Source organism: Polyodon spathula, chromosome 43, assembly GCF_017654505.1.
Source record: "Polyodon spathula isolate WHYD16114869_AA chromosome 43, ASM1765450v1, whole genome shotgun sequence".
NCBI lineage: Eukaryota > Metazoa > Chordata > Actinopteri > Acipenseriformes > Polyodontidae > Polyodon > Polyodon spathula.
In genome coordinates this window covers 2,467,089-2,489,268 of record NC_054576.1, presented here as the reverse complement: position 1 = coordinate 2,489,268, position 22,180 = coordinate 2,467,089, and the positions used below count along the sequence as shown (strand labels likewise).

At 38.3% G+C, this 22,180-nt stretch overlaps 2 protein-coding genes across 3 annotated transcripts in view; both read right to left on the bottom strand.

Annotated features, from left to right (window-relative positions):
• Positions 1-17,171: 17,171 nt before the first annotated feature.
• LOC121305529 (serine/threonine-protein kinase SBK1-like) lies at positions 17,172-20,096 on the bottom strand. Its single transcript, XM_041237180.1, has 3 exons — positions 19,908-20,096; positions 18,554-18,756; positions 17,172-18,276 (listed from the first exon to the last, which is right to left on the bottom strand). Exons 1-3 carry the CDS (start codon positions 20,068-20,070, stop codon positions 17,608-17,610), a joined length of 1,035 nt encoding a protein of 344 aa, XP_041093114.1. The 5' UTR covers positions 20,071-20,096; the 3' UTR covers positions 17,172-17,607.
• Positions 20,097-22,084: 1,988 nt separating this feature from the next.
• Positions 22,085-22,180, bottom strand: part of LOC121305544 — a 4,978-nt gene continuing 4,882 nt past the window's right edge. For both annotated transcript variants that reach the window (XM_041237206.1, XM_041237207.1), the window contains one exon: positions 22,085-22,180. This exon is cut by the window's right edge and continues 370 nt beyond it. The gene's annotated coding sequence lies outside the window, so the exon portion shown is untranslated.

Here is a 22,180-nt window from a genome sequence, read left to right as displayed (position 1 = left end):
TCCCTATGACATACAGCCACCATATGTAAGGTTACCATATGACTCTGTGTACCCTAAGACATATTGGGCCAGTTCAGACTTTTCAACTTGCATTGCAATGCATTCTGGTACATTTTACCTGTCTCAGGTTCCTTTCACAGTAGGACTACAATTACCAGAATGCACTGGGGTGTGAGTTAAAAACTGTCATAGTATACTTGGTATATATCCTTTGGTAACCCCAACCATATGTAAAAATGTAAGTGAGGCACACTGTACAGTTGAACAGATTGATAAGATTCCTCCTTATATATCAAAATTTGACCAGTACATGTGGAAATGTAGTTAAATAGTTATAAATTGATGTATATTCAAAAGATGTCTTAATTTACATTTAAATTATTATGCTTTTTAATTCACTCAACACAATCAAAAGACTGCGCTGCCAAACCACAAAATACCAGGGTGAATTCTGTTTTAGTTAACTTAAAAGTAATCAAAATCAATGCAAAGAACTTAAGCAGCTTACTGCACATTTTTGACTTTCTGAGTAGTTTAAGATTTTATATATATATATATGTTATATATATAATTTTTTTAATAGAAGATGCAGAGTTGTATGGTAATGATTTGAGTGACTGGTACTGCATATTTCTTTGGCATCAGTTCATGCCATCCACTTGGCCTTGTACTTGTACTTTGGCCAAGGTATCCTCTGTCTGCTTTTATCAAGTCCTGGGCAGGCTGCCCTTGTGATTATTTATTTACCGGAATAATTTTATAAAAGACATTTTCACAGGACGGATTTGCTGAGATGCAAGCTTTTTATGGAAGCAATGGGAAGTGTTTTTTATTTACTGTAATGACACCCCCAAAAAGTCATCCTATCACCTGGCCGCTGTTAATATACTGTCGCTGCTGTCTGTCCAGAATCAAGCAATATCAACAACACAGCAGAACTTACTTTTAAAGAAGGGACCACTCGAAAAGCCATCGTGCTGTAATTCTTGAGAAAGGGAGTATTTGAGAATATCCAAACCAAGTTTTATCAAGACTGGTAGTGTTCAAAAGTTTGGAAACAACAAATGATTTACAGCAAGACTTGGGGTGGGGATAGCATTGCCATTTAGTCCTCACTCATATCTTTACTTACTAAATACCCAGGCATCTCTGAACAGATAATCTTCTTTAAAAATATGCTCAATGTTTTAAAGAGCAAGACGTCTCGCCAGCAGAACTGTCCCCTGAAATATTCTCCTGCTTCTAGGAAAGCAGCACAGCTGGGGGAGGGGAATTTGTTGCCGGATAACTTCACTCGGACTACTTGCTCAGTAAATATCTTGGTATCCCTGAATATATAACTGTCAGCTCTTCTACAATATGCTAAGGATTTTAATGTATAAACTCTTACTAGGCAGTAGCAGCTTCGCGGCTGTACAGGAACTTCTTTTCCACCCCGTCCTCAGCAGTGGCCTCGAAGCCCCCCTGTGCACCCAACTCCTCCTCCAGGCTGTGCATCTGGAGAAGCTTGAACTTTTCTAGTCAGGCAAGGAAAAAAAGCAGCACTTTAATGAAGACTCGAGACAGTGCGACAGAAATTGAAAATGACAACATTGAAGCTGCTTAACTAAATCCCCAGATATTAATTTTTTGATCGGATACATTCTGCGTGTATTTGGTTGCTGCAGTTTTATACAGTTGTTACACATTCACAGACTTGCTTTTCAACGTACAAAAAAAATTATATCTGCACTCAAGACCAATATGCTGTGCCATTATGGAACAGGCCATATTACAGATTATAATTTGCCCTCTATAAAAGTCTATAATAGACTTTTATAGAGGGCTGATAGAGTATGCTCGGCTGACATTCAAGAAGTACAGTATCCAAGACTCGTTCTGGATAACGAAGCTTTCTGCAGATCCCATGAAGAGTTTAGAGGAATGGTCACATATCTCTCCTGAATAATTCAAACCCTTTTCAGACTCGTCAGTCTACTTGACTGGCAACGCCAATTCCCCTACACGCACACTTTAATGTTGGCAACTGTCTCCTCTCTAATGATCTCTTTGTAAATTGATTCTTTTAGCTGTAGTGTAAGTTTCCATCTGTATTCCTGCCTGTTCCATAAAGATCATCGTGTTAGTGGTGCACAATGAATTTTTTTTTTTCTTTTTTATAAGTGGCCAAGTAATTTCCCCCAATTTTATTTAATTTTTTCTCCCCAATTTATAATGTCCAATTACGCTCGCCTCACTGCAGTAACTCCCCACAGCAGCTCTGCAGGACTGAAGATCAGAGGATGCCCCCTTTGATCCCACGACCAAGCCAATCACCTCTTTCCTCCTGGGAGCCCAAAAATAGACGTCTACCAGACTCTAGAGCAGTGGTTCCCTATCTCGGTCCTGGGGACCCCCTGCGTTTGCTGGTTTTCAACCCAACTGAGTTCTCAATTAACTAGAGCCTTAATTGAACTGATCATTAGCTTAATTAAATCTTTTTAATTGGTTTAAGCTCTTAAACCATTGCAGAGTTCAAGTTAGAGATACAATTTAAAAGGGTTAATTAAGCAAATTATCGGTTCAATTAAGGGTCTAGTTTAGTAATTGTAAGTTAAAATGAAGTAAAGGAGATTTCATCTTTTGTTTATGTTAAGGATTTTTTTTTCAGTAACCTTTTACCTGCGTTTAATCGCTGAGCATTGGTTATCTCCATGTTCTTGATCTCTTCTGGGAGTCTCTGTGGTGACTGTCAAAAAAAATAAAGCATCACTCAACACATTTTAAATGTATGTATGCATAGAGATCATGCTGATTTTGATGGCTCATAGATCCCAAGTGGCCGATCTTTACAAAGAAGCCCATCCATTTCAAAATGTAAAAAGAGATAGCTTTTGCTATGCTGCATTTCACTTTGCTTTACTTTTGCTGTGGTAAACTTTTATTGGGGAAAAAACCGTTCCCACACCCTCAAGTTTGGGGCAGGCTTGAAGAATGTTCATTTTGCATGTGGAAACGCAGGTTTCATATTTAACATTACCACTGCTTGTCCTGCCTGTGCTGTGTAGATTTCTTTAGAGCTAATACTTCAGTCTCCAGTGCTGCCTCAACCAGGACCAATAATTATACACACAATAATAAATAAATACAACACTTCAGTACAACTTCAGGACAAAGTCAGCCCACTGAAACACCCAAACGGCTGCTGCCTTTCAAAGAGAAGAATGTATATCAGAAAACACTCCAATGCACTGAGGGTTTGCATTATGTGAGTCAGTGGAAGTCAGACTAATATTTGCAGCTGGGTCTCATTGGAGCAGCAAGTGAAACCCGTCCGCTGTGAGAGATCAGGGTGCAAAAACCTGGTGCTTATTTGGTTTATTTGTTCTGCTTAAAGTACAACAAATTACGCTAATGTGTAAAACCTGCTGTTAAATAAGACAACAGTGCATCTTCGAGCGCTTCTTAATTTATTTTGCCAGAAAGTTAAGACTGTCTGGTGAGTACAGTGAGACGTTGGATTGAGATGAGATTTGTTTTTTGAAAACATGTTTATGATCAGCAGAACAGTTTTAAATAAAGATAATAACATGAATTTTGTCTTTATGTAAATTATATATTTAAAAAAAAAAAACAACTCATACATATTTTTTACAATTATGCGTCTGAAATATCATCTCATACATACTGGTATGCATTATATTAATGGGAATTTGTTGTAGAATTACTGCTTAAGAAATTATGAACTTACATAAACCTCATAAAGGTTCTTGTGTTGTTCCATCAGCTGCTCCAGCTGTTTCTCAAACTCCATCCTGTAAAACAATCATTAATGAGAACTCATTCATGATTAAGAATGAAGGGCCAATGAATCAAATTCCACTGCCCATGTGATAGATTGTGAATACCAGATACCACTATCTTCTGGTGGCTGCTCTCTTGACCAACCAGTAAACAGTAAGAAGCTGTGTTTCCTGAAGTGTAATGCTGATGTTTGCAACGTTTGATTGATATATAATATGCGCTCCTACTGCTTCTAGTATATTGTCTTTGTACTGTGCAGCTCTACTGACTGTTATCTTATACAGGTCTCTAAGCAAGAAAGCCCAGTAAACTCAGAGCATGCTGAGTAAGCAAACAGGGCTTAACAATGAAAAATGTGAAAACGCACCGTGCCAAAAAAAAAAAAAGGTCATTTATTTCGGTACTACTGATGGTCTCATTATGAAGTGTTTAAAGGATGGGGGACAGATCCATCACACCTGTTTTCTCAGTCTGCAGTACTGCCAGCCCAGCACATTATGCGAACACCACAATTTATCATTGGCCTACTTTGGGTCTGATCTTTCAAACGTGAGAACAGCAACAGCATTAGCAAAACAGCAAAGCAAGAAGAAATAAATGTGAGTGTCAGAAGACAGTAAACAAAGGTGTACAAGAAAATGTGGCTCAAATTGTTCTTGCTGCCTGCCATGTGATTGTATTTTGTTTTTCGTGGCAGTTTCAAAGTCTAAATAATGCAACTGAATATCAGCTAAATATTAATGTAGATAACCAGCGAGACTTATTTCTAATGGGGTGGGAAAAAAAAGCAGTGGTTTGAGATGTCAATTTTTCACGCTGTAAGGAAAGAAAAGAAAAACCATGCCTTTGTTTTCTGTGTTTTAGCTTGGTCTCTTGGATTTGAAAGTTATACTCCTTTAGTATCTCTTCACAAGTGTTGTTGTTCTTCAGTTGTCTGAAAAGCAAGCAGGGAGATGTGTAAAATATTTAAACATTTTCTCTAAAAGTCTAATTCTTATTTGCTCACTCCAGCTCGTAAATCCAAAACCGTTTAGCTGCTTAAGATTCTGGATCACTGTGGTACAAATGAAGGCAAATATTATATAATCTCCTAGTTACTATAAGTGTGTCGACTCTGGCTCCTTAAGGTAATAAAGTCAAAATAGACAGTGTTTTAAAGACCTGTCTTTAGAATGCAGTTTTAGATTCTTCAATGTAATCCTGTTCTAAAAGACCACAGGGCACTGATCTGATGTCAGTACTGTATTTGTATGATTATGTTGTATTTAAAAGGATAACAACAATATTTGTGATCAGGTTATAGTGAAACTGTTTTTGCCATTAAAAGCACCCAGGTTCCAGGTTAATCAATAACAAATGCCTGTTTAATAACTTATTTTCAAAAGTTCTCAATTAATTACTTAAGTAACATGATACTATGCCATGACTTTTTTTTAGGTCTCCAACTAAATACAATCCAGTTTTAAACAATTTTCTCTCCAAGACTTTGAAATTGTAATTTTATAGGTGTACTGCATTTACTGCAAACTATTAGTATCAAGAACTTAGATATTGCTGTTAAGACTATATTACTCTCATAACTAAGTTAATAATTTATTTGATTTATTCATTTATTTTACAGAATGTTAACAGTGATTAATGTGAGGGTCCGGAATCAACTCCCCAGTAATGTTGTTGAAGCCGACACCCTGGGATCCTTCAAGAAGCTGCTTGATGAGATTCTGGGATCAATAAGCTACTGACAACCAAATGAGCAAGATGGGCCGAATCTTATGTTCATATGTAAGTGATAAAGAGTTTAATTTTGGGGTAGATCTTTTTACTAGATCTTCTAATAGATCTTCTAATATCTCAACACCAAGAGTCATGTGATCTGCGGACAAGCCTGTTTGTACTCTTGGCAGATTGCTGAATTGCGATACTGTGGAGAGGCCCTCCTTGCTGCCTGCAATCCTCCTATTTGCTAGCACTTTTCTTGCATGGATTGAAGCGTGGGGTGTGCAAGGGTGACACCTGGTGCAGGAAGTGAGAACATTGCTTGTGGAAATTAATAATTAATAAAATACCCACTCTTACCCCCCCTCCCCCATACTGTACAACACAACATTTTTTGCTTGAGTCTGGAATGGCTTATTTTTGACATAATTTTGCAAAAGGTGCCGTGGTGACTGCAGGTCAAGTTTCACAATTTTTTTTTTTTTTTTTTTTTTTGTGAAACAAACATTAAACTGCAAATGTTACAACTAAGTTAACATCCCCAAGTTATTTTATTTATTCATTTATTTTAAATAGCAATAGGAATGTGTTTTTATACCTGTTAGTTTCGACTTCCGATTCCTCACACTTGAATCGCAGAATCCTGCATGTCTCTGGAACATAAAAGCGTAAAGCTTGAACTGCTGATTAAGCCTGCTTGCATAAACATAACGGTACCCAAAAAACTCTAGCTTCAGCACTCAGCAAAGCACTAACCGACAACTCTGCAAACAGCTCTCAAGAATCATTCTTACAATCTCTTACAGCTCATCTCTCAGGCCACTTTTTCTTTCTTAAACTTTCAGAACAGCCTTCCACTTTGCTGTTATCAGTCTCAAAGAGCGCCATAGTAAAAACCTTTGATAATTGAATTAAAGGACACCATCCATTGAGGAGTGCTGTGTCTCCCTGTGGGAATTAAGCATCCTGACGTTTTTAATGGAAAACCTCCTATCCATAAAGGGTCTACAATCATCTTAACCAGTAGTTCTTCTACTGCTAAGTGAAATTAATTTAAAGCCATACTGTATATATCCTAGGAATTTTTAATATGTGTAGCATAAAAAAAAAAAAAAAAAAAAAAAGTTTGCCAGCTGTTATTTTGCAAGTAAATTGGTGCAGTTGATCTGGTCTCTTCAAATTGCAAACCAGAAGATGAATAAACCATAGGAGACTTTTTTAAACTGTGATTCTCATCATATTATTTAGTGACATATAAATATTCACCGAAGTTCACCATAACTTCAATATGATGTGTTACACAAAAAATCTATTGTAACAAGATCCTGTGTTTAAAACCAGGTGTGTAGGTGAGATAAAGCGTTCAATAGCGCAGACTAGTAGGTATGTAAAAGCAACTGCTGTACAGCACACTATTCATCTCAATTCCTCCCACAGGAGAGAATAAAAAAAAATCCACAACGTATTCAATTCCACCAGGTGGTCATGCATCGCACAATCTCATGTATTTAACATTGTGTATTTATTTACTGTTTTATTTTTGATAGCCCTCTGAATACTTTTCAAGGATTCCCATTTGTAATTTACAGATGTGAGGATGCATTGTGCTTACCTTCCTTTTCTTTGTAATTGTCTTCCAGTCGAGAACTTTCAGCATTCACTAAAATGAAGAACAAAAGTGGAACAAACTGTATGTAGTTTTTACATACATACACACATACATGCATACATACATACATTAGTACGTACATGTATACATACATGTACGTATGTAATCCATCAGTAGGTAGTTTAGGTTTAATATATATATATAATATATATATATATATATATATATATATATATATATATATATATATATATATATAATATATATATAATTAAATTTAGAAAGCAAAGCTTAGTTTCTACTTTGTTGTATAACTTTGCTGTTTAAAATTTGTTGGCATTCTGACTAAATTACAGGGTCTGTGTGGAATTAACAAAGGTTTCTATGGTTCTTAATATTATGGAATATTAAGTAATATGTATTATTATTTGATGGGGTTTTGATGTGTTTTTTACTTGTTGTTTTGTCAGTATGCTTTAGAACAGTGGTGGGAAATGTTTTCTTCCAACTGTATGCTACATTACTTAATTGGACCAATTAAGTGCTTATTAGAAGCTTAATTGGTCCAATTAATTAATTTAGCATACAGTTGGAACAAAAACCAGGAGGGACACCAGCCTTCCAGGACCGGAATTATCCTCCACTGCTTTAGACTCTTATCTCTGTAAAGCTGCATCAACTAATTGTGTTCAGTTTTACATAACAGACTGTCCAGTTTTTTTTAAATGTTAAAGGCTGTTTTAGCAGTACTCGCACATCTATCTTGAAGCCTTCTTGTCATATGGGGCATTGCATCTTACATACATAATATCTATCTAGGTACAGTATTTATATAAATGTCATCAATCAGGGTCACATTTTGAATGAGTCTATTAGTTATTTTTATACCTATGCCTTCCTGTAAATAAATACATAATACATAAATAACACAATGAGGTAGGTATTCAACAGGAAGTGTTGTTAGTTCATACATATTTGAAGTGTTGCTTTTCAATGTACGAAGCATTCTCTGGGGTATATTGCCTTACCACATAGTTTAAAAATAGAAAGACACTTCCAGTAAGTCATTTCTATCAGCTGGGATCTCCTTACCCATTAAGTTTGGTTCACAGACTCTGATTATTTCCTCATCAAATTTATTTTTTTTTATCTGCTACACATTAATAAATTAAAATAATGTAAAACAGGATTTTTTTTTTTTTTTTTCTGGCAACTTAATTTCGCTAATGGCCTTCATGGTCCATTTTTGCTGCAGTAAATGTTTCTTTTTTTCTTTTAATGCATGGCACATGTATGAATAACATATTCCTCATGGTACTTTCATTTTGCAGATTTTTTAATAAGTGCGAAATTAGCAAACATTTCTTGCTCGCGAAATGTTCTTGTTTTACAGTAAGATGTTTAGCTGTGTAATGAGATTAATTGCTGTTTCTTGATCACCTCAGTACCTTAGTATTTCTGTAAGGGAATTGCATATGTTGTTGTAAATAATCCCCTCCAACACATATCACAGTCAAAGCTTTTTCAATAGCTTATAACTAATAAGGTATTTGAGATACAGACTTCATATTTTCAGTGCTATGGAAACTTATCTGGCAAACTGACACCTTCCCCTTCACTTTGACTTGTGACCCAAATTGGCTGCCCTACTGTGGTCTTGTAAGGATGATGTCTGGATTATAAAGACTAAGTGCTTTGAGAGATTCAAGTTTGGTACACACATGGATTCTCTGGTTCAAGTCCAATATTTCTACAAAAAAAAAAAATTAAACACTTTTTATGTCAGTAATTTTACAATGCTGTCTTTGCAGCCCTGTCGTATCTCAGAGCTCATTTGAGGCATTCACTTCATATCTGCAGGCTTGTCAACATTTCCTGATGCTGTATATGTGTGTCAGGATTGGGGTTAGGAAGAAGCGTATTTCCCTGAAGCTAAAACAGCGATTGCAGGATGTAAAGTAACTAGACTGTAAATGAAGTGGACAAAAGAGGCTGAAGAAAATTAACCAAATGAAGAATGTGCTGTAGTGAAAAGACAGCAAGGGTTTCGTTGACAGGAGACTGCAGTGTTGAGAAAATTTTAATGAAATCTTACAGGCTTCCAGCTTGTCGTACAGGGTCTTTCTGAGAGACTGTGCCTCTTTTAGCTCCTCTTCCAGGGATATTTTTCCTGAACGGAAAAAAAAAAGTCCGAAACATAGAAAACAAGCAGATTAAGAGATCCAGATAGAAATCTGTTTGGGTGAGTTTTTGCAAAGCAATTCATGACAGTGTCTGTTGTGAAATACCGCTCCTGGCAGCCTGTTTACCTTGTTGCACCTTCCTTAACTTATTCATGAGATCTTCCACCTTGGGTTCCACTCTTTCTCCTGAAACAGAAAACGGACCAATTTCAAAAACCAGAATGCTGTGCGACCGTAGTGTGCACAGCTTATCAAAAAGTAAATGTACTGGCTAAGTTTATCGTTCATACAAATGGGCTGTGTGATATTTGCTAATGTAAAAGCCAGTCGGGAGTACACAAGCATTGTAAGAAAATTAATTTTAAATGGGACAGGTCTACATACCATGCTTTAGCTCATTCATTAATTTAAGGATGCCCTCCATGTCAAAACCAGAATCTGTAATATAAAGGCAAATATTATTATTATTATTATTATTATTATTATTATTATTATTATTATTTTTGATAAGCAGTACTGTTAGGTTAGCAGACAAACGTAATTTGTAACAGACACAGAGAACAGAAAAACCTGTATTTATTCTTATAGATTGTTACTCTGCCATGCACCTGCATTCATTTAAAAACACGTTAGCATTGTTTATTTATAAAACATACCATACATGTTGTTGTCTTTAAACTGCCTTAAATGATCTGCACTGGTAATAATAATTCCAACTGCAATTTCATAAGTTTAGGGCAAAAAAATACAAACCACACAGCTTTAGTGATATTTTTGTGAAAGGAACTAAAAAATGAAACTTGGAAAAGGAAACTCAGCAGGTTCATTGAATGATTAGTGCCTAGTTAGTGCATAATAATATATACTACTACTACTAATAATAATAATAATAATAAAAATAATAATAATAATACTAATAATACTAATAATAATAATAATAATACTAATAATAATAATAATAATAATAATAATAATAATAATAATAACTAATATAATAATAAATAATAAAAAATTAAAAAAAAAAAAAAATAAAAAAATAAAAATAAGTATTAAGCAAACAAATTAATTTAATAAAACATTTAAAACTCGAATTTTGTACAAACGTCTTGATTGATCCGTTAAACCAATGTTTGAAAGAAAAAAACATAGCAATTTGGTTATAACGTTATATACCTTGTTTTTTTTTTTTTTGTAGTTGTTTTGGTATTTTTTTTTCAATGATAATTGGTTTATAAAATTTTTTTTTAAAAAAAATCAAAAACGCGCGTCGCGGCTTACAAAAAGTAGAAAAAGTGAATGGACGCGGCGCGCGGAATTAGTTAAAAAAAATAAATAAATAAAAACTCTCAGAAAAGTTACTTCTTCCTCACCTGTCAAATTAAACGTCTCTTCATGCCGTTAAAAAAAAAACCCCAAAAAACAAAAAAAAAAAAAAAAAAAAAAAAAACAAAACAAAAAAAAAAAAACCCCAATACATGTAAATGAATAAAAAAAAATGTTTTTTATTTTTATTTTATTTTTACATTAAAAAAAATTATAAAAATAAAAATAAAAAATAACGTTTCTCCCTGCGCGCGCCGCCGAACCGTTTTCAAATGTTAAACCGTCGTGCGCACGCGCGCGGGGGGACGGGACGGGACTGGGGGGGGGCGCGCGACTCAGGTTGCGCGCCGCCTCTGCAAAATTAATAGCGCGCATTTGCAGCTGTGCGGTGCAGCAAACGCTAACAGCGTGATATTGAAAAGCGTGCAGATAAGAACCAAGGTCGCAAAACATAACATAACATAACAAAAAAGAGGGTTAAAAAAAAAAAAAAAATAATAATAATAAAAAAGCCTGATTTAAGCCAACTGACTGTAAGAATTATTTAATTCGTTTTCTATATAGAAGGTAATTGTGTGTGGGGGTGTGTGTGCCTGCTGTTGCAATGATTAAGAACAGTTTTTTTTTTTTTTTTTTTTTATTGCATTATTTTTTTTCTTTTTTCTTTTTCAAACCCTTCCTTTCCGTTAGTAAGTGTAGTTATCTTAACGCTTCTAACACGTTAGCGTTTTAAACTGAATTTTACTTCCTTTGGGATCTACCGGCCAATGCACTCATAGTCTCCTGCACACGTAAGACGTGAGTGCAAATGGATCTAAGGTATTTATAAACGTTTACAATGCGCTGTAAAGTCGTCCCGACGCTTAGTTCATAAGACTGATCTAAAGTGGAAGGAACCCTAGATGGCGCTGAAGTACGTTACATTAATCAGAGACGTGCAACTAGAACTAAGGAGTAGATTCTGAACTCACGCTAACCTAGACTTTAGAATATAATATATTTAGCGCTGTATATTATAAAGACATTTCAGAGGGCTGGATCTCATCAATATCAGGGTCTAGCGCTGTATATTATAAAGACATTTCAGAGGGCTGGATCTCATCAATATCAGGGTCTAGTGCTGTATATTATAAAGACATTTCAGAGGGCTGGATCTCATCAATATCAGGGTTCTAGTGCTGTATATTATAAAGACATTTCAGAGGGCTGGATCTCATCAATATCAGGGTCTAGTGCTGTATATTATAAAGACATTTCAGAGGGCTGGATCTCATCAATATCAGGGTCTAGCGCTGTATATTATAAAGACATCGCCAGAGGGCTGCATCTCATCAATATCAGGGTCTAGTGCTGTATATTATAAAGACATTTCAGAGGGCTGGATCTCATCAATATCAGGGTCTAGTGCTGTATATTATAAAGACATTTCAGAGGACTGGATCTCATCAATATCAGGGTCTAGTGCTGTATATTATAAAGACATTTCAGAGGGCTGGATCTCATCAATATCAGGGTCTAGTGCTGTATATTATAAAGACATTTCAGAGGGCTGGATCTCATCAATATCAGGGTCTAGTGCTGTATATTATAAAGACATTTCAGAGGGCTGGATCTCATCAATATCAGGGTCTAGTGCTGTATATTATAAAGACATTTCAGAGGGCTGGATCTCATCAATATCAGGGTCTAGTGCTGTATATTATAAAGACATTTCAGAGGGCTGGATCTCATCAATATCAGGGTCTAGTGCTGTATATTATAAAGACATTTCAGAGGGCTGGATCTCATCAATATCAGGGTCTAGTGCTGTATATTATAAAATATTTCAGAGGGCTGGATCTCATCAATATCAGGGTAGTGCTGTATATTATAAAGACATTTCAGAGGGCTGGATCTCATCAATATCAGGGTCTAGTGCTGTATATTATAAAGACATTTCAGAGGGCTGGATCTCATCAATATCAGGGTCTAGTGCTGTATATTATAAAGACATTTCAGAGGGCTGGATCTCATCAATATCAGGGTCTAGTGCTGTATATTATAAAGACATTTCAGAGGGCTGGATCTCATCAATATCAGGGTCTAGTGCTGTATATTATAAAGACATTTCAGAGGGCTGGATCTCATCAATATCAGGGTCTAGGTATATTATAAAGACATTTCAGAGGGCTGGATCTCATCAATATCAGGGTCTAGTGCTGTATATTATAAAGACATTTCAGAGGGCTGTGTCTCATCAATATCAGGGTCTAGTGCTGTATATTATAAAGACATTTCAGAGGGCTGTGTCTCATCAATATCAGGGTCTAGTGCTGTATATTATAAAGACATTTCAGAGGGCTGGATCTCATCAATATCAGGGTCTAGTGCTGTATATTATAAAGACATTTCAGAGGGCTGGATCTCATCAATATCAGGGTCTAGTGCTGTATATTATAAAGACATTTCAGAGGGCTGGATCTCATCAATATCAGGGTCTAGTGCTGTATATTATACATTTCAGAATCTCAATATCAGGGTCTAGTTCTATATATATATAAAAAATATAAAGGCAGGCAGCGTTGTGTGATCCGTCCCTATATAAGGAATATGCAGCTAGCCGAGTCCTCTATAGCAGTGAAATATCAAATAGCAACAAGCCCCTTGTTGAGAATACAGCTTGATAGATAGATAGGCAGGCTTGTGGCAACTCCCCAAACAATCCCCATGCTCCGCACTGTTGTTTTCCAATGTGTTGCTAGCTGCGAAAGCTCTCTGTAAGAACGCAGCTGCCAGATTTCCCGGTCGCTGCCTTTGCGTGCTGTTTCAGACATAAGGTCACACATCACCTGGGGAATTTGTGTTCCTGCGCAGGAAGAGCCTGGATAAGCAGAAGGCGTCCTATTGATTTGTAGGGCGGCACGGTGGCGTGGTGGTTAGCGCTGCTGCCTCACAGCACCAGGGTCCTGGGTTCGATTTCGGTCATGGGGGGGGGGGCTGTCTGTGTGGAGTTTGCATGCTCTCCCTGTGTCTACGTGGGGTTTTCTCCGACTGTCTCCCACAGTCCAAAGACACGCTCTTCAGGTTGATTCTGAATTGCCCTCTATGTGAGTGTGGTGCCTTTCGATGGACTGGCATCCCTTCCAGGGTGAAGTCCTGGCCTGTGTCTGCCAGGTTAGGCTCCAGCTCACTGCGACCCTGTAAAGGATTAACTGAGTGTTGATGGATATATATATATAAAACACTCAATCACAATTCAAATGTTGAGATATGAACTTTATTAAAACTCACACAATAAAATGAGGCTTGTGAATAGTTTGTCAATTGCAGCCGAGTTTGCAACTCTAGTTTTATGCAGTGAAAGTTAACAGAATAAATGCCAGGCATAGAGTTGCGGTTTCACGTGGCAGAATACAAATTGCTCCCTGCTGCAGTATTTAATCTCGTTGGTGCTACTAACTGCTCTACTGTTACAAGGACACGCTATCAGAAAATGTATTAGCTTATTAGTTATGGTTATTGCCAGGAAAAAAAAAACCCAGTGAAGGGCGGTGGGAACCAGTATATTCGCTAGAATCACTGTAATAGTGAGCAGGTTTACAAAGAAGGCTGTTTCAGCTGTCCTTCTGTGCCAATGGGCATCCTTTCAGCGGCGCGTTGAGTTGTTCTGGCTGTTTTGCAACCTGGTGATTTTCCATTGCAGATAGCTCATATAAATAGGTTGAATGGGATCAGTAGCTAATGCTGGCACCCCCCCTGGGTCATTGTTAGAGTGTTTGAGTGTAATGGATTGAGGATATCACGCTGACAAGGTCATTTGCTGTTGACGTAAGGCACTCGTGTGTGTTGTTTTAATTTTATTTTACGTTTTGACCACTTTTTTTAAAACTTTTAAATTGCATTTCCTGCCTCAAGATGGCTTCCCATGTACCCGCACGGACCTCTCAGAACTACATTTCCCATCCTCCTCCTGCTCACTGGTAAACCCATGAATAATGCATAAGCAAAGATTTAATTGCGCTCTGCGAAGTTATTCAAGAAAATGTTGGTGACATTGATGTCAAAGGTCACCAAAAACCCTTCAAGAAACTACATCCTTATTATATGAAGCTGGATGTAGTCATGCTTAAAGTTGTATAATATATTATACCTTGCTTCACCAAGCACGTTCCTGGAAATTATGAAACGAAGAGTCTTCAGTGCCACTTCCAACCTCAGGTCAGGATGAAAACACGCCCCCTGGTGGACTGGGGAAGTCCCCCTTCACTGCCTGAGCATCCGAGTTCCAAAGGCCCTGAAGTCATGAAACGAAGCTCTGGAATTCTGGAATCAATCTCCCACAGAACCGCAGGCAGTGCTGACAAAAGCTTGGCTACGGGCCCAGGAATCCTGCTGCTCACACCAAGGATTCCTAAAACACACATACCCCCCCCCCCCCCCCCCCCCCCTCTGTTACTTTCAACGCCCTGCCAGCTGCTTCACACGCCGGGAGATTAGTTGCCTCGGGGAGAGGAGGAGAGGTAGGGAAAGTGGACGATCTGTACAGGGCAGTGGAAGCAAAGAGAAGTGCTGCTGTAATTGAGATGTTACACTTCGAGTGGGACTCGAGATGAGCACGGACAGATTCATGTCAAGTATTTACAAGTTCGCAGAATTTATTCCTCTTTACTCCAAAAAAAACCAAAAAAAAAAACCATATTGACCTTTTCGTGACTGTAAAATATTAAAGGTTTAGATGTTTGTTTTTTTGTTTGTTTGTTGTTGCCTTTTTATTTTCAAGCAAACATTTAATTTACTTGTCTTTGCTGTGATATGTTCTCCAACTCATTCGTAGCTGCACCTCAGCAGAGAAGTCAGGAGCCACGTTTACTCAACAGTGGCACCGTACATAAAAGTGACAATAAATGAGTTCAAACTGACTCAAAAGCCCCTCTAGGCTGGAGCCTCTTCTGAGGTGTGCGCCGAAGACGATGTGCCAGCTCCCTCTTCGCAGTGGCTGAAGGACAGGCGCACGTCCTTGCGTGATGATATGTGGCAGAACAGGAGTGAGATTTACTGTAATCCCTTTGCAGGTTTTCTCCTGCCCAGTTATCTAAAGCGTGTTAAAGTTGGCCCGTTAGATGGGGGGGGGGTGACGATTCAGGCCCCCCCCGGCAGGCCATGTACACTAGGGGCTTGTGTCTCTGACTTATGGAGGGCTGGGTTCCTCTGATCTTCAGGGTCAAGTGAAATGTGGTCCACTATTGCTCATGCAATCACAAATATGGTGTCACTATTTTAAATAAGTCTCCGCTTAAGACTTTAACAGGACTGAATAGCACATAGGGGCTGTTTCAAGATAGGATTGAGATGTGCTCACTTTTGTGTCTCTCTGTGTCTCTCTGTCTCTCTGTGTCTCTGTGTCTGTCTGTCTCTCTCTCTCTCTCTCTCTCTCTCTCTTTGGCAAAGCTGACACTGATGAAGGCATTTGGTCCTACATTTATCTTGCCTGCCAATCAGGATAATTTAAGATCAACAGATGGCCTCCATTCCGGCTTTCAAGTCAATAGTCTCTTTTCATCCTGATTTTAGAATGGCTGCTTTGAGACAGCCCGACCAGTCATGGAAAAATAACAAAGTGACATTTCCCAAACTCTTTCCGGAGCACTGCTTGTGGACCCCCAGCCCGGTTCAGCAACTCGATGTCATCAAGATTCATCAAGATAAGCTCTCAAATGCACAACCTCTGGTGGAAGGGCCACTGGAGTCCTTCTGTCGCCCCCTTGTACAAGGTTAGCATCTCACAGATCAAGTGGTCCACTGAGGATTCAATACTCCTTCAACATGACAAAGGGCTGAGTGCTCACCTGTCTCCAGATAAGAACCTCAGCCTTAAACTGGCTTCCTAAAGCACAAACACTGCACTACTGTCCCTCCGTTTGTGCATGATGGACTCGATTGGATAGTATGCTTTTTTGTTTTTCACAGCTGCTGCTTTTTTTTTTTTTTTTTGCAGATTGACTACTGGATTGAAGACCAGGAATATCGCCTCAGTGTGGTTGAACTTTTACAACGATATCTACGGGAAAACAAAGTTTTAGAAAGTTATGGCATCATAATACACATACCGTAGTCAGGTCTTAACCTTCGTGAGCTGGTTCGAAAAAAATCCAACAACTGGAGATTTCTGTCTCCTGCAAGGGACTGTTCATTTGGTCCCTGTCAATCAATCAAGGGTCTGTTTATATCTTACTACCTTTTCGTTTTAAGCAGACCGTTTTTAAAAGGCAGCAGGCATAGTATCGTCATCGCGAAATAAGAGAATAATAATAATAATAATAATAATAATAATAATAATAATAATAATAATAATATCATTTTATTGATTTTTATTTCAAAGAAAACAGGCAAATGAAACAAGAATAAAAGAACAAATGCATTTCAGCTTTACATAAGGGATCCTCTTTTTTTTGAAGCAAACGCACATTTTCACAGAGGAGTAAATAATCAGGTCAGCCTTTATTATAAGGGCTGGTTTTTTTTTTTTTTTTTTTTAGTTTATTAGCTGTTAACAAACATTGTTAATTTTTAGCTAAGGGTTGTGGTTATGGTCAGAGTTAGGGATAGGGATAGGGATAGGGTTCGGGTTGAACAGATTTTAACATATCATAGGGCTTTGGCGTTTGATTGATCATTGATAGGGCTTTGGTGATTGATTGATCACTGATAGGGCTCCAGTGTTTGATTGATCACCCATAGTTTGCAGTTTTTGATGCCTATCATATATTATTTACTAACAGTTAGCAGAAAATAAATAATGTACATTAACATGTTTATCAGCTGTTTGTTAACAGTTAATAAACTAAAAGAAATAGCCCTTAAAATAAAATGTGACCAATCATTTCAGCTGCTCAGAACCATTTACTGGCTCCCTGCCTCTTGCTTGTTTTATGTATTGTTTTACTTGGCTTCAAAAAGTTCTCAATGGAGCAGTCTACCCAGCTAGGGCACCTCTGCAGCGATGACCCTTCCTCACTACAGATCTTTTTGCATTGGACTTGCGTAGAGAGAAGCTGTCCTGCACATACTGAATCCCTTTCCGTGAGAATGCCCAGTCGTCATCTCCTCTTCCTTCCGGTTCTCTGCAACAGGACGCTTCATCCACTCCTCGTCTAGGTGAGCCAGCACCTCGGAGACCGGGTAGCGATCCTGGGCTCTTACTGCCAGCAGCTTCTTAAACATGGCAAGCGCGCTGTCGCTGAAGCGTTTCCACTGGGAGGGCACCTCCCATTCTCCCGTCTCCCCCTGGCACCACCTGGCAAACTCTTGGTATAAATCATCACAGGGGGTGCAGCGTTCCCACGGAAAGTATCCAGTTAGGAGGCAGAAAAGGACCACGGCAAAGGCCCAGGTGTCCAGGCTGGGTTCCACTCTGAGGATCGTTCTCGACTTCTTCTCGGAGACCACCACAGCGCACAGCTCTGGCGACATGTAAGGCAGGGTACCAGAGATGAGCTGGATCTGAGAGCCCCTCTTCTGAGCCAAGCCAAAATCGGCCAGCTTCACCCGACAGCAGGCCCGGTCCAGCAGGAGGATGTTTTCGGGTTTGATGTCCCGGTGGACCAGCCCTTTGCTGTGGACGAACTCCAGGGCGCTGGCGATCTGCTGGGCACAGCGCTTCGCTGCAGTTTCGGGAATGCCCACCTGCCACAGTTTAAGGTTACATGGGTGAGCACTGACAAGGTCAAGAATATCAAAAATCCTATCTCCAGAGAAGCATTTACTGATATTGCAGCTACTATGATATGTACAATACAATGACTAAAACTGCGTTTTTTTTAACTGTACTTTGGGCTGTACAATATCCAACCACAGACAGCACTGCAGTGTCCAAATCAGAAACCATCAACACTGCGGAAAACTGCCGAACTGTTTAACTGCAGAATCTAAGAGAGCCTAGCCCTTTCCCCTCCCCACTCACACCAGGCTCGATGACAGCAAAGAGGTCCTTTCCAAGGACCAGCTCCTGAGCGAATCCGTAGTGTTCCTCAGACTGGAAGGCGATGCCGAACAGCCCCACGATGCAGGGGTGACTGGACACTTGCAGAGAGATGCAATACTCACGCAGGAAACCCCGCAGCTGGGTCGAAGTCTTGGGCATGACCTTCAGGGCCATCAGAGTGCCTGAAACACAATCCATGCGAAGAGTTATTAGGTGCGCTGGCATCTTCTGTTTGTGTGAGCAACATCACTGCCCAAGTGAGTGGGGCTGTCAATTCCATTGTGTGCAGGTGTTAGGGATTTGTGTGTGAGTGTGTGTGTGATTACGCAAAGTTGGAAGGAAACGGAGACAAAACACAGGAAGCTCAACCTTCGCCTCGGCAACACCATCTTCGAGACCTGCGCATGTTCCAGATCGAAGTGTAAGATACAAAAGACAAAAAGAGATCTCTGAGACCAGAGATAATCCAGCGAGCGCTGATAAGGAGTAAGAGAATGGATTTTAAAACATTGCTTAGTGATACTTTTAATAGGAAATTGTACACGATTGTGTTGTGCCCAACTGTCATGAACTCGCAAGACAAAGAGCCCTCTAAGTTGCTTTATTGTTATTTTTTTTTTGCAATGTGTTCGCCATCATCCTGTTGCTCATATGTTGGTTTATTATCATTTTTTTTTTAATCTAACCTGGCTTCGCTCTTGTCTGAAGCTTTGTAAGTGCCAGGACAGAACATGTGACAATGTGACCGTTCAACTTTGTGATCCTGGCAAGGATCTGAATAGAATAAGACAGGCTGTTGGGTTAGGGTTCTACACACGAGATCAGAGCCAAGCAAAGGCAGGTTAAGAGAAAGCAGATAATAACTTTGTATTGGAGCAACATAAGCCAGCCACCAGCAAATAACAAGGAAATCAAAAATGAATCAATAAACCCTTCCGAAACAAAAACATATTTTAATATATTGAGAAATATAATGTAATATATTGATTAATGCATTTCAATATAGTGAAGATTCCAAAATGCATTATAGAATACATGCCAATATATTTTCATTACATCGTGCAATATATAAATCATACTCTTATGTATTATTATTATTTTATATGGGAATACTTTTAAAGTAGAAAATTCAATAATATTAAAAATTTTAAAAATTACTTGACTGAATGACAATATCTTTAGGTCAATATATAATATATAGATATATATATAGAATATATTAATATTTATATGTTATATATATATATATACAATAGTATTTCGGTAGCCTCAATTAAAATGACATTTAAAGCCGTGAAAACATTGAATTGAAGCCGGTTTGTAAGCCCCGCACCTCTGCGACGATGGGTGACCAGCAGCACTTTCCCGTACTTCCCTCTCCCGATCTCCTTGACCACGTGGAAGTGTTCTCCAAGCTCCAGTCTGCTCAGGCTCTGAGCCGTCAGCAGCATCAGCTCCTCGATCGGGTCCCCTTCAGCCGGCTGGATCGGATTCATGGCGACCCAGACCTCGTAGCTCTCTCTTCTCCCTGTGCGCACGAACAGAGCAACATCTCCAAATCAGAGAACAAACCCCCCGTCCCCCCGACCCCAGGGTATGTCCCACTACAGGTTGACCATAGGCGTAATTCATTGAAAGCGAGTTTCAAGAACCTTTACAAGTTCCGTTCGAGGACATCTACTCTAAACATCCCAGTTAGGCCAGGGTTCTCGTTTTAGATCCATATCCACTTCGATCATCGCATCCTGAAGCTTAAAGCAGGGTTGCGGTCTCAGCAGAGCCCACAAAACTCTCCAAACATGCCCAAGCTCTACATTTGGCGACCCCTGGAACTGCTCGATTCGCACGTTGCCCTTAATGCTGCCACTGACTTGGATTGGAGAAAATACACCTTTGTTTATATGACGCGAAGTGAGAACAACAATAAATAATGATTGAACTAGGACATCTAAATCATTAGAAGGTCGTGTTTATTTAAACAGTGGGTATCCAATAAGCTAAACAGAAAGCACGCAATAATAATAATAATAATAATAATAATAATAATAATAAGGAACATGATAATGTCAAGACAATCAAAATCAATATATATTACTCAAATCATTCATTAATTCTGATCAATTTAAAAAGTAATACAACATAGATTAATAAAAATAAATTACAGATTTTAAGCACATTTTATTCTGTGAATTAAAAGTGTTTTAATCAAAATTACACTGGATTACCTCAATCAAAATCCAGTAGACTCTATACAACATTGAAACAGTGTGTGTGTGTGTGTGTGTGTTTATCTATCTATCTATCTATCTATCTATCTATCTATCTATATATATATATATCAGAGTAATACACTAGATTAAATCATTAATAATATAATATAATTCAATGTCTGGTCCACTCGACTCACAGTATGTTTAATGGAGAAACATATAGTGAAACATATAAAACATATACACCATGTAGTTGATGCAGTACAATGAAAACACGCGTACAAGCAGTAGATTGATGCAGAGCTGTAAAATCTTACCTCTCTCTCTCTCTCTCTCTCTCTCTCTCTCTCTCTCTCTCTCTCTCTCTCTCTCTCTCTCTCTCTCTCTGTCTGTTGTATTTAGAAGAGCTGCCCTGTTGCCAGTGCTAGCGATTCAGCTGCAGGGCGTTCTTCAGCAGCTGATCAGACCCACAACAAACACAGGGCAGCGAACGCTCGCTGACAGACATGCGCCACATGCGAAGCACCCTCTGAAGTATTAGGATGGGTGGACAAATGCCAGAGTGTATTACACCCCGCTCAAAAAAACCTCTTTATCCCCGGATGGGCAATAGCGCCGTCTTGCAATGCATTCAGAAGATTAGAATTTGCAGTGGCAGCCCCAAGATGTGATCAGTTTGCCAGGAATGCAGAGTGAACTGAGGTGGTCATTAGAGGGTTACTTGACATATTCAATGTGTTCACGGAATGTTTCGTTATCTGCTCTTATATATATATATATATATATATATATATATATATATATATATATATATATATATATATATATATATATATATTTTGGATATTCTATTTTGCGTCATGCAATCACAGAAACTACAAAATGATATTGCAAAAGTCTACCGGAAGCTATGATAGCAGTCCAGTAGTATTTCATGTCAGATTGCAAAATGTCACATATTTCAATTTTTTGCCAGGTTTTCTTTGTAAAGTATATGGAAGACTGCAAAGCGGTATGTAATTCCATTTGTGAAACGTAACATTAATCAAGAGGTTTCACTCGACTTTATAAAGCAAAATGAGTTCATTCTATAGGGTGATGGAAAAGTTTTGGCCAGCGATAGACAGACAGACAGATAGATAGACAGACAGATAGATAGACAGATAGGTAGATAGATAGATAGATAGATACTTTTTTTTTTTACTTTTTGAAAAACCTTTATTTAACAATTAAACAGAACACACAAAATCTATATTTATAAAACAAATATTGTCACAAAATCAATTCAGATCCACTCAAGTTGAACAAAACAATACAGAAAATATTGTGGACATATCACCATCCTTAAAAGCACACAACACACTGTCTACACACCAGACTTCCTGAAACATTGCTA